Genomic DNA, 14,057 nt, shown 5'->3' on the forward strand with positions numbered 1-14,057 from the left:
ATTGAATTTGGATTTTGCACCTCTCAGCAGCTGACTGGAAAGAGTCCAGAGCGACCATCAGGGCTTCTTCTCAGTGACAGTTTGTGTCCCGCTGCATTCAGTTCTCATCCCCATCAGCCCTTGTTTTATAGTTTCACCTGTTATAATCTGTGATCATGGACTGTTTGGACCGTCCGGCCACGTCCACTTGTCCACTGAGTGTCACTTCATTTACTCTGTTTCCATTGATTTCTTTCGTCTTAACTCTTCTGTTTTGGTTCTTTCAAATAACATGCACACATTGATCATCGTGTGTGTGTGTGTGTGTGTGTATGTTTTGTCTATGAGTGTTTATTAAGTGTACAGTACATAATAGGTATGAAAGAGCTGAACGAGTGTAAGCACACACTCATACAGTACTATAAAGTAATGAAGAGCAACTACTATGTTACGTTATGATAACTAATGTCACCTATTGAAGTAACTCTATCCACTCTAAAGCCACTTTGTCAGTTTTTGGACTCAGGGACAGAAAAATGTTACTGTTTTCTAATTACCTTTGAAACTAATGGTAATTATGTCTTTGACTTATGAGAATTAACCTTACAATGGGTTTTTCAAGAAGGAATAACCCTCATTTACATTTAATTATTTAGCAGACGCTTTTCTCCAAAGCGACTTCCAATGAACTCTCTGTAGTGTTACCAGTCGACACACCTTAGTCACCAAGGTAACTTACACTGCAAGATACACTACTTACACTGGGTCACTCATCCATACATCACCTTCATAAGGCCAAGAAAGACAAAATTTAAAAATTAATATTAGCGAGGGCTGAGATTTCCCACTAGTTTTAAGCACCCTGCTTAACATACATAGCAGCCCACGATTCTTCTTAGAAAAGGCCGGTGAGTAATGCGGGACATAGCTGTTGGTCCCTTGGGACTGGGGCAGCGTCACTGGTTTTCCCCACTGGTGACCTGTGCGTGTTCAGTCACGAGATGTTCCACTGCAGCGGCCCTGATTCAGCAACCTTTAACTACTGCCATGGATGTTCTGCAACACTGACTGCTGCTCAGTGCAGGACAGCCTCAGGTGAGCAGTTTTCTGAAGTGCGCTCTACAACCCTGGTTAAGTTCTGGGGTAGGAGTGGTTGTGAAGTGACAAGAAGGTGAACAAAATTGTTTGAAGTCAAATGTGTGCATCAGAGCAGATGAAAATTCCCAACCCTTTAACCTCTGAGCCTGTACTGGATGATGATAGTTAAGGCACTGACCTACATGGCCTCACGATCATGTACTTCCCCATCTGGCATTGAGCTGTGGGTTTAACAACAGTTCTTCACTTTCCACACTTTACCCCGTACAGAAAGCAAATCCTTGATGAAATCCCAGTGGGCTGTCGACGTCCTGAGTATGAAACTGTTGCCAGGCTTTAGCACACCGGCCTGCGCCGGTGACACTGTGGAGGCCTCACAGCACATGCACCTCGCAGAAATCGTTTCCTCCGGCATCGCGCACCACTTCAAGTTCCTCCCATCATACCCGCAGCCGTCAAGTCACTGCAGCAGCTTTTACTGGAACTCGTCGCCAGAAAAAGAGCTGATCGTCCGTTTCCTTCCGTGGTGGGGCAAGCCGGGGGTGGAGGCCAACAGCCATTAGTGAAAACCCATCTCGCTTTCGGGGACAGCCCCTGCCTGGGTGATGAGCCTGTCCGACTCAGCTAGAGTTTCACACTCTGCCACAGAATAACAGAATCCTCTCTAAAAGCACAGTGGGCTAGGGTGGGGCTCATTGCTTTTGGAGCAGCTGGCCTGGCTGAACCCCCCACTCCACCAAGTACTGGCACCCTCTTTCCTGCTAGTCCCAAGAACATGGCTGGAGAGAGGAGCAATTAGTGGCTGACAGCATGAGGTCCATAATGATGTCCCCATCCAAGGGCCAGAAAGGACCACCGGTGCCCTGTGCTTCAGACGAGATGATGGAAGAGATGTTCCAAGGCCCAGCTTTCCATTTCCAGTGAATCATGACGTGCCTCTTTCTTGGAAAACTCATGGGACCTGATGTCTGCAAAAAGGATGTTTGCGTAACGACGAAAAGGAAATCCTTATCTACAGTTTAATGTGCCCACCATGCAGGACTGATTAATCAAGCAAATGCCATTTCCTGGCCTCTCTGAGCCCAGAACGGTGCCTTTCGCATCTCTTGGCTTGAAGCTCAGCCACAGTGGCCAAGTCCTCGTTCTCCGCTGCCTCACACTGCTGACACGAACTGGACTCAGTCTGAAGCACCCCAGCAGCACAGCCCCAGACTCACACAGAATTGTAAGGTGACAGCAACACTGACCAAAACCCTTTTATTAAAGGACTCCACTACATTTCCTCACGGCCCAAAGCCCTCCAGAATACAAACCTGCTGTGCTACTGGCTCCTACCAAAAGTGTGACAAACCATAACACAGACAAAAATAGCACCATAGTGACAGGGGGCCCATTAAGACTACAATCTCATGCATCCCTGCAAGTTCTTAAAGTTCTTTCTTTAGTGTTTGTTGCAGAGGCAAAAAAAACATACAGATTCTGACCCAAGGAAAACACACACACACACACAAATTCTAAAAATCATGTCACCCCCAGCAGTGTGAACACTACGTAAAGAGAGCAGAGGGGGCTGAGGAGCACTAGAGCTCATGTCTGCAGCCCACTTCTCTTAAGCAAAGAACAGAATGAGTCTCCCTTTACTCTCCAACACCACACATTGCATGATTCTCTCATCTTGGAATGCTGAAACTAACCCTTACAGTAAGAGCTGGCAAATTCAAATGAAGTGTGATGGGCAGAGGTGGAGTTGTCAATGTGTAAAGCACAGCACAGACTGACTGTCGTATACATGGTATTAGACTTCAGTGCTTTTAATGAAGTTGAGGCATGAAAAGAATTTTTTGTGCAATACCACGCAGAAATCAGTCCTTCCTGTCTTCTGGCCTTCAACGCCCTAGTCCGTGCGCAGCGCTACATATTTGTCACTAGATGGCGATGGAGACCGCTGTACACATATTTACAGTGTCCTGTTATACAGGGAATATACCTCAAATAATAAATACTGTATACCCAAGTTAATGTAAAGTAAATCTCAAAGGAGACAATGTGAAATCTGATTGAAATGCCTCTGATCACAATGACCAGCAATGAACCTGATGCAATCCCACACTGCTAAAAGTACTGATTGTGAAATAAATCACACATAATAAGGACAAGTCATGGTATAATGCTCTCTAGCAAATAAGTCTAAAAACTAAGTGTCTGACGTTAAATATATGTAAAAGAACTTAAAATCCTTCTAATACTGACCTCCTACCTTTACAATGTAAAAACAACAACAAGAATACTAATAATAATGGTGGTAATAATAATAATAATAATAATAATAATGATAATAATAATACCCCAGTGAGCAGAGCCAATGCTGCTTACCAGGAGATCCTGTGGTTTGATGGAGTTGTCTGTGTAGATGCACAGCTTTTCTGCTGTCAATGGTCTTGTCTCCTTCAGTTTGGAGGCCAGAAACATGCAGACTGCCCCCAGCAGCTGCAGATTGCACTTTCTGGTCGGCACCACAGCTAAAAACCTGTCCAGGTAGTTCATGGCCAAGGGGAAAACTTCTTCTTCACACTTCTGCTCCTCACAGACCTGCAGGGTAGACAGGATGAGGAGGAAAGATGGGAGCAAATGATGAGAGGAGACCATGAGGGGAGATGGGGGGCGAATTAGCGCCTGGGCCGCGCGACGCGGCACGTGGCATACGGAAAAGTTTTCCCTTTCAAACATTTAATAAAATGAATCAGTACAAAACCGCATAATGCGTGTAATATATATATATAAATAGGAATAATACTAAAAGTGAACAGTCGCTAAGTCATCCATATCGGAAGAAACCAACCCGAATTCTCTGACTCACACTTGAGGTGTTCAAACGTCATCATTTAGTTAAAAATGGATTTTCAGAAAAGTTTTCTTGTTGTTTTTGGAAATTTTTTTCGGCAGAGACTGTCAACAGACTCGCATTCCTTTAGTTCATTCACTACGAAATTAATTCAAGTCACAATCAACCGCGGCCAAAAAACACCCGTCCGCCGGAGCCGCGCTGCTTTTTTTAATTCGTCATATTTTCATAAAATATTTAAAAATATAAATAAATTGCACTGGTACGTGATTGTCGGCCCATAATGCTCAGCTGGCCTTTTTACATCATTCCCGACAATTGCTAAAGATTTATATCGACAAAAACATGCTTAAAAACGTTAAAATTAAACAGGACTGTCACGCGGTTGCCGTCAAGCTCCGCACCGCCCGGGCGAAATAATTATTTTAAAAAATTATTTAAAATGGTACGAGCGGATAAAATGAACAAGTTTGGCATGAAAATGGAGCTCTAATTGTGCCCTGTGTTTTCCGATGGTTTCCGAAGAGAAATTCCACGTCGGTTATCGATTACTGAACCAAAACGTCCAGCGAGGGCTGTCGGCGGAGGACGGAGAAAAGGTGGCCCGCCGCCTGGCCCGCGCCCCTTCCCTTCACCAACATTTCACACACTTCGTAACACACTTTCCTTCCGTGTGCACACTCGTTTGGGCTGGGAACGCGCACTGCAGACGCTCAGCTAAAAAAAAATCACGTTTTAAAAGCTGCTGTGGTGTTTTAGGGGACTGAGTGTGGAGCGGTGAAAGTGCCGTGTCGTGAGGCAGGAGCCGCGCCGAAAAACCAACATGGCGTTGACATGATTGCAGCGAGTCGCTGCATACGTGTGCGTGGACATGCTTAGCACAATAAAACACGTTATTTACACCGAAAAGGCGTGGGATCCGTTCCCGGCTGCTGTTTTCTGCCTGGGTTGGACGCATTTATCTAACCCGAGTATTTCTACACCTTCAGTCCATCTTCACATCCCTGCCCAGGCATTTCGAGGATCGACGACGAGCGACCGGACCGGCTCCGATCATAATCGCCTCAGAATACAGAAAAATGCATTTCCGTCTATGACAACCGTTAAATTAAGAACCGAGCAATCGTTTTCACTCGACAGAACGAAAGGGCGGCGTGTGGGAAGAGGAGAAGTGTGTTCGAGGAGCTTTTCAGGAGGAAATGGCAGTTCTCTTTCTGCGAAGAGGCGCACAAACCTCCAGCATCCAAGTGGCGACCATCCTCCTCATGAAGGGCTGGATGTCCTTCTGGAAGCACGTGAAGTAGGAGCTCTGCGGGAGAAACCGCTCCTCGATCCCCAACAGGTTCTGTAAAATCCTGTCATCGTAGACGAGGGTCGGGTCCACACGGGCTCTCACGGTGGTATCCTCCGCGCACAGGAGCTCCATCACTCTGCCTTCGCCCCCTTTCCTTGTTCTCCGAGCGCGATTAACTTTCTTTGTTTTAAAACATACGGTGACAGCGCGAGAGGGGGAGCATGAAGGGGAGGGAAAAAAAAAAAAAAAAAAAACCTGAAGCAGAGCCTTGTGGAAAGCTTACAAGTGAGACTGCAGGGCTATCCGCAGCGGCCCGCCTCCCCTTGTGAACTTTTCCCTCTGCGCTTCTCCTTCGCTGCGGCCGCATTTCAAGAGCTGCGTGCCGCTGCGCGCTGGTGACGCAAGCGAAGCCTCCGCGCGCTCACGACGCGCGCGACACTGTGTGCGCTGTGGGTACGCGCGCGAGAAATGTCCATCGGCGAGGAAAAAAGTGCAGCCATAAGGTCCCTGATGTTAGACACGAGAGTGACACATTCTAAGGGATATATACGAACATAGGTGTATACTTATAAAACAAATACAACCAGTGTCCAACACCTCTAAAACAGCCCCCATTGATTGGTTAGTTCATATGCACATTAAAAAGTAAAATCCCAAGGATGTTTTTATTACTGCATAAAATTTTTTTGTGCCAGATAAATAGTATTAATTTCAATATATAAATAAGTCGTTAGTGAGGAATGCAGGTCGGTGATACACGCAAGTGAGTGTGTCCGGTGTGTCATGTATGCGCGCGCCCGTGCACTAATAGATGCTCATAGAGTGCGCGCGTGTGTATGAGTGCGTTGCGTCAGGGTGTGGGGTGCAGCTGCTTTAAGTTAAAGGATGTTGGCTTGGGGAAAAGTACATTTGGGTAAAAAAAAAAAAAGAAGTCGTGAGGGAGCTATCCATTTCTCACACATGCGTCGTTCGCACAAAAGCGTCCATTACCTGCTTGGAATATGTATGTTTTATCGAGTACAGTGACTGCTATGAGCTCTCCTTGCTTACTTTTCTTCCCACACCCAGCACACAAAAAGCTCTAACGAGACCCACTGTATCTTTTATACAGCAGCAGCGCTTGTGGTCAGAAAAAGATAGCTTTCTAGGAAATAGCTGCAGGGAAGACTTTGCAGCTTCTACTTTGCGCTGTGCAGATAGCGCCGTGCCGGCAGTCCGTCGTGCACACTCACAGAGGTCCAGAGCATATCTGTTTTCTCTTTTGCACATACTTAAACATACATGGTGGACACTCTGTTAGGCGTGGAGAAATAACAAAGACAAAATACACAAGCTCACAAATGGAGCGAAAGACACTCTAGGGTCTCGTGTTAAGAACTTTCCGGTCCTATGTCAGGCGAATTGAAGGGAGTGTAACTAATACTGCGCGCATATTAAGAAATACAGTTTTTGAATGAAACACTTAAATGGGTAGAGCAGTGTATGACTTGTTTTTTTTTTTTTTTTTTTTTAAAAAAAAAAAATCATTGCATATCACCTGCACACTAATAGCCACGCTAGGGGCAGGGAAGTTTGCGCGGGAAACGGTAATATTCTTCGGGAGTGAGGGAAAGTTCTGGTGGCGGAGCTCGACAAACTTTGCAGAATAGCACTGAGAAGAGAAGGCGCGAGATGTTTCTTTAAAGCAATTTTTTGTTCTAGATTGTTTCCTTCCCCTTTGTCACGACTGGGACAGCCAATGAGGAAGGCAGATTGTTACTGGGCAGACTTGTGCCGCTGCGCGTGCAGGCGGCTCCCCCGCTGCCGCGAGATGCAGGCGCACGTGGTTATCGCTTAAGACCGAAGTGGGGAACCGCGCGTCTCCGAAGTCCTCATCGACCCTCCTGTAATATGGCATATGGGATGTCGTGGTGTGTGACTGTCGGGACCAAAAGTGCTTTTTCAATCACCTTACTGTGTTCGTAGCCGGCTTGGAAGTCTTTACAACTCGACACCTGAAATTAACGGATAACATTAAAAAAACTGTTATTTGATCATCCGATCCTACGAAAAGATATCTAAATATGTGCGCACACTTTCGGGAATTAATAAACTGCATACATTTGTGCAATTTTCTGATAAACCTGAAAATAACAGCGGCAGGACGTTACAAATGTGCAGGATCAGATTTATTTTGAAGAAATTTCGGAGAATCATGCCTTAGTTATCCGTGTTTACGCGTTAGAGTAAAATTACAGTAGGTCAATTAAAGTATACAGAGGGAAAAAAATGCATCGTTAAAAAATATTGACTTAGAAGCTAATTAATTTGATATTATATATAACAGTAAAAATAACCATCATGTTTTTGGACTTCCATCCACCGAGCGTCTAATAGATTTTTGCGGGTCCTCCCTGATTTCCTCCTTTCTAACACATTGAAGATCCAGATTCAATACATTCGAAGACGGCCAAAATATAAGGTGAACTGCGACAGGTGCACCACTGTCTCAGAACGGGTTACTATGGTACACCCCTGTATTATAGTTGGCTAACTTTGACCATTTGGAAATAAAAGCGCGTTATTGATATTCAGATTATATATAACATGCACGTGAACCCGAGTCCCGCCGACTATACGGTTTTATGTCTCGTTTAAAAAAGAGATTACGTTATTGCCTTTATAACGCGCTTAAACTTCCTGCGAATTCATTCATTTTCGTGTTGCCTGTTGCTGATGGTGACTCATTGTATCACCAGGTTAGCAGATGTTAACAGCCCGCACATATAAATAACACCTAGTCACCAGGCTAATGCTGTATGTCAGCCCCCGGCCGGGCAGGAAATATAAAAGTTCACCACTCCTAAACGGCGCTATGTACTTGTAATCATAGAAAAAATACGGTTCCCCTATATTTAAAATGAAAACATTCATGCTTCCTTTTCTGCGTGCAGCAGGTTGTTTTTTTTTTTTTTTTTTTTTTTGTGACGTGAAACGTGCACGTGGAAGGTAAGCGCTGTGTGATCACTGCGGTATAAATGACAGGTTGGCGTTTAATACCGACCCGTCGCTCTCCGCTGCCTTGTTTCCTGCGCGCGCACCCGACGCTATTTTTAACCGAAATATGAGCTTAGGTTCATACAAATCAATTTCCGGTGTCGGGAGGTGCGCTTTTATGAAAACTGAATTTTAACGTTTACGATATGAAATGAAGGAAGGAACGTACCTGCTACAGGAGATGTGCAGAAGTCCTGCAACAGTAACACCATTCATTCCTATCGATTAAAACTCCTTGGCATCATGTCATCAAATTGTCATTTTCCTGAACTCATCATCGTGCAAGCTCCTGGTGGGCAAAAGTTACAGAACGATATTATAATATATATGAATAATTAAATACGGAATAAAAAATGTGTCTCAGAAATAATTTGAAATGCCACACTGAGATGGCATCTGGAGCAGAAATTAACTTTAGCCTTAATTTAACATAAAAACCCAAGGAAAAAATAGTTTTTCAATCACTGTAAATGTGGAATTCACTCTTAATAGCATTTTGAATAATTTTAAAATGATGAAAGTAATGGTTATGATCTGCTTCTATGTGTGCTTTCACTGTAAAGTATATAATGTAAATTCTAAATGCTGCAGGTTGCTGATGTACAGTATATATCTCACAATAAAATGTGTCCTCGGATAAATGCCCTGGACGTAAGAAAAATTAGAAAACATCAACGAGGAAGCAGCAAAACTATAAAACTAGTCTTGCAAAACCTCATGATGAGAACAAGTCCCACTGAGGTGAAAGAATCTGTCTTATGAAACAATAGCATATATATGGGCTACTTGTGTATAACCCACCAATAACAGCTCATATACCACAGAATTTCAAAGAGAGGAATGAGAAAAAGACATGTCAGATTCTAACTCCACAATGTGCATGTGACATTCAAATGCCAGTCACACTTTATATAACATTTAACAAAATAGTGTTATACAGTTTATAACTCATTTTACAGTTTATAAGACCAAAAACAGCCCAGAGCTTAAGTTTTTGACAGAACTATGCTTTCAGCTTAATTTCAACATATTCTCAACACCTGTGAAACCTGTCACACATTTCTAATGTCACTGTTTCTGTGAAGAACATTTCTGGAAAACCTTAGCAAAATGTATTTTTTTCACTGCCTTAAAGCATAGTGACAAAATGAAAATTAATATGAATATTTTTTAAAAGGAAACACCCAGTATTACATTTTGCCTTAGTTGTTGCTTGAACAAATCATACTGAGAGATTCATAAACTAATGCTGAACATGCAAAATAAAAAAGCACAGAACACACAAGAAAACAAAAAAGTGAATAACACAGTAGAATATATACTGTGGACTGGTCAAAAATGAAGGAATAAAGTAACAGTAACAAACACCTGTGATGCTGACAAAAGCAAAGACAGACAAACCTTGATTGAACACATTGACTGCAGGGGAAATAAATACACTTCCACAATTTTACTATCCTATTGCCTTTATGCAGTAAGACTCATTATTTCACACATTTATAGTCATTATTTTTACTGGAGCAATTTAGGCACCTTGGTCCGTAACAGTCATATTACCAGCTGCCCCATATATGTTTGCAGAGAGGATGCCTGCATTTAAAGACCACTCTAGGCAGAGGTATTTCAAATCCCATGTGTGTGTGTGCGTGCATGTGTATGTACACCTGTCTGTAGATGCAAACCACGATACAATCTGTCAGACGTTGATTCTTGAGGGTGGACACTCATGACCCCAGCAGCTTTAAAACTACCTCCTAGGACAGGTTCCCAGAAATTAACAAGCGATTCTACAAAAACATGGAATGAGAAGTCATCCTCAGAAGAGCTACACTTAAATTACATGCCTGCTTTAGCAAATTAATGGTATGTAAATAAACTGAGAGAAAAAAAACCTATGTAAGCTTTTCTAAAGTTATCTTGGAAGCTAGAGATGCAGAGACTTTGTGGACAAGAAGAATTTGTTCAAATTCCAAAGTCAACTAGTAGTCTTTCATTACAATGAGGCTTGCTGGACACACACCTCCATCCATCTTCACTTCTTCAACAACCAAGAACTCCAAGGAAAAGAGAGGAATACATTCCAGATGCAGGGCACTGAGCTACATGCGTACGTACACTTATTAATTTTTTCATGTCTCCTACACTTGTTCCAACAAGTAGAGTCCTGCTGTTACAGAAGCTTCTTCTTGTATATTACCGTGTATTACTGCACAGTCCTATGTTAAGTGTTTTGTGCCAGCATGTAGAGAAGGTTGCAATACAAAAACAAAGTAAATTGAACTCAAGTTACATAGAAACGGGCCATGTGGATTTACCATCACACATGAACAGCCTGTCTTTGGGCTCCCTGGTGGAAACCGCCATGAACATGAGTAGAACATGTGGTTTCAAGAGATGAAGCTGGGAATGGATTCAAGCCTGCAACCCTGGAGCAAGGAAGCAACATATTCATTCATTCATTCATTCATTCATTCATTCCTGACATATGGATTGTCAGACTTGATTGTAAACAGCAAATACCACCATGATGCACTGTTTTCAAATGTTCAGTTCAATTAATTTTTTATATTTTGCTCTTCTCACACAGTGAAGTTTCTTCAAAAGCCAGACCCATGATCTGATATTATGAATGAATACCCCCTAGGCTGGTGCCAGCATTTTTTGTTTCAAAAACAAAGGGACACATACACATATACACATACGGAATATGTTAGCATACATATAGACGAGGGACTCGCTGTACTGGGTAGGTACTGTGCTGTAGTGTAAGTCACCTTGTATGAAAAAGGTACTGGCGAAATACAACACAGCGTTCAATGTAAGTCACTTTTTAGATATAGTAGATACTGATCATGAAGGCGAAAAATGTATATTAAATATAAATGGAATATAAAAAGAAACATTTTTAAGTAATTATAACACGTGAATATTATATACGCCCAGAAGACAAAATGTGCTCGTTAATTACTGAAAATGGTACTGAAAACAAAATTTATTTACAAAAAAGTCTGAACTATTTATTGCATGGAGCAACAATTTGTTTAATAAAAAATGTTACCTAAAAAGCTACAACATTTGAAAACACGGGGCAGCGACGCGTCATTCCATGTTTACATAATGGACAGAGCAGCTGATCTTCAATTTTCTAATAAAATAGCTTATTGTCAAGCAACAAAGACACACTGGCTACAACCGCTTGTCCCAAGCAGGGTGGCGGTGGCGAGCCGGAGCCTAACCCAGAACGCAAGGCTGGAGGGGGAGGGGACACACCCCGGATGGGACGCCAGTGCGTCGCAAGGCACCACAAGCAGGACTCGAACCCCAGACTCACCACAGAGGAGGCCCTGGCCAAACCTGCTGCATCACCATTATTTTCAATCATTATTTTTCGATTGTGGCCTAAATTTTGGCACCCCGTTGCGAGCGCTTAGAATTGCCGAATTATAAAATCGCTCCCGAATACCACATTTTCAGTTTCTTTTCCAGGTAAGACGTACATAAAGACCTCTTGCACAAGAAAATCAGCAGTAGAGCAAGTTTTCCCGACACACCTTCAAAAATATATACATTTTTTTCACCTACATAGCTTCCAAAATTCTTTAAAACACTCTTATCTTCTTCACACAGCAGCAAAGACAGAGTGTGTTTTGTCCTGTCATTAACCCCTGCTGTGAAACATTGGCTGTAAGGGTAACGGCGGGGAATTGTGGCGATAGAGTGGCGATAGTGTTTAAGAACATAGTGTTGCTGCCACAAAGAGCAGATAAAAAGTTGTGCTGCTCTCACACACTGAACATTTCCTTGAAAGTGTAGCTTGGAGGACTCACTTCATGGAGGAGGCGTCATGCAGACAACATCCGACGTGTTCGAAGAGCAAAGCGCACAAGTACGGGATGAGGTGTGCCCGTCCGGTGTTCATTTACCTTCCTAACCCATCTCCTTTCACATTAACCAGGCGGTTCAAACTCCTCTTTTAACCCTTTGTGCACCGGAATTGCCTCGGTGTGGGCAAAACCCTACAGTGCAAGAGGATGATTCTTCTTTCTCTCTCATTCGCTAAGTGCTGTTGGACCACCTGCCTGTGTTCGCATCAATGGGCTCCGCCCTGATGACCTTCTGAACCCTTCTTCTTACCATCACCCATTTTTTACCACCCCCTACGACACTGTTTTGTCACTCCCCCCCACAGCCACACTTTGCATCCCACGCATGTAGGCTTGTAAACAAAGGCAGCTTGGGGGCTTCTTCCAGAGAGCCAAGACTTCACTTTCTTGACTGTGGTGGAGGTGAGGTTGGAGGGCACTACAGCTTGTCCCCCTCCTCTCCCGGCCAAAAAAATCCACAATCGTCAGCTGTTATGTTACTGCACAAGCTACACGCTTGCAGGAGAAAACCAAACATCCTGGGACCTCAGATGAAGGGAAGAAGGGACACAGGGGCACTAGCTGGGAACGGGCAGCAGGGTCAGACAAAGCACACCATCTAAACTGTCCAGTATTGTCTGATCGACTTTCTGAATTCACGCGATGCTGTGTGTGATCCACAGGGCATCCACCTCTTAACTCTGGTAACTAACTGCGGTAAATGCATCCTGTAATTAAAAACTCATAGAGCCACTTGTATTGGGTCCAATATTTATTTTATTAATCTCATGTTTACAATAAAAATAAAAACATGTCTGCGGGCAAGTTCCTGCCCTTGTGAGCAGCATCCCACAAGATTCAAGCAGAATGGGCAAAACAGGAACAGGCATGTTTTTGGTGGGTCTTTCAGAAACAATGTCCCGTGGTGTCTTCACAAGCATGTTGTGCAAGTGTGAGTGAAGGTGCGTGTGCGTTTGTGCGTGTTGGTGTGTGTGTTCGTGGGATGCTTCATTATCAACAAGCTATTTACAAGTCCACTTAATTATTCATATCCAGAGCTGTAAGACCATTTATGAATAACCCTCAAGGTTCCCTTTCCATTCTTGGTTAAAGAAGAAACCCTGGGTTTTGAAACCCTGGAAAACAGAACCTGAACAGCGGAAGCGGAAGTATAAGACACACCGATTCATTTTAATTAAAACGGAGCCCCCGGCAACCACGAAACGCAGCCTATCAGATTTCCGGAGTGAGCATCGGTGCTGAGCTGTGGGTGGTCTTTTCATCGTCTTAAAGAGGTGCTCAAGGGCCCGGTGTGCTTTTCCACAGGAGGAGAGACGCTCCGTGACATCTGGATTCAGTACAGTCTTGAACACCACAGGGGTTAAACCTGATCGAGAGCTGGAGGTCTGTCCCAAAGTTGGAAGCAAAGTTATGCTTTCGGTTCAGTTCAGTTTAATACCTTTCCAACTTTGCTGGGGGTGGGAAAAGATGCATTGTTCCACAGAACCTACACCTACGACTAGAAACCATTTTTGAAACCTTTTAGGAAGCGAAACTTACAGTAGCAGCACCATGGTGAGTCACTGCCATCCCACCCACTCACAGAAGACCAACATGCCCCCCGGGTCACGAACCCTAGAGAAAAACAGTAACGGAGGCACTTGTGTGGAACCAGCCATGGTAATGGGCTGACATCCAAGCTCACCCTGGCGCCTCTGACCCTCCACCTGCTTTTGACAAAAACGCATGAGGCAAATAAAAACAGGTGGCAAATAAAAGCAGATATGGAAAACCGATTAATTATGCAACAGAGCATTGCTTTTAATTTGCATACCAGACAGGTGTTGAATATGTTGAATAAACAGGCATGTTAATCAATAAGCATGAAGTTCTTCTGCAGCGATATTGCCGGATCATTTGAACTTCATGGTACGTTTGACAGTGT

The 14,057-nt window shown here is 43.6% G+C and overlaps 1 protein-coding gene across 1 annotated transcript in view; it reads right to left on the minus strand.

Annotated features, from left to right (window-relative positions):
• The window catches only part of LOC108931473 (G1/S-specific cyclin-D2-like), a 135,527-nt gene that overhangs the window by 15,857 nt on the left and 105,613 nt on the right, over positions 1 to 14,057 (minus strand). Inside the window, exons 6-8 of the mRNA XM_018747234.2 lie at positions 8,419 to 8,538; positions 5,154 to 5,393; positions 3,451 to 3,666 (exon numbers count right to left, since the gene is read on the minus strand). Coding sequence (XP_018602750.1) covers positions 3,451 to 3,666; positions 5,154 to 5,345 — 408 coding nt within the window. The 5' untranslated portion in view covers positions 5,346 to 5,393; positions 8,419 to 8,538. The remainder of the gene's footprint in view (positions 1 to 3,450; positions 3,667 to 5,153; positions 5,394 to 8,418; positions 8,539 to 14,057) is intronic.

Source organism: Scleropages formosus, chromosome 2, assembly GCF_900964775.1.
Source record: "Scleropages formosus chromosome 2, fSclFor1.1, whole genome shotgun sequence".
NCBI classification, from domain to species: Eukaryota; Metazoa; Chordata; class Actinopteri; order Osteoglossiformes; family Osteoglossidae; genus Scleropages; species Scleropages formosus.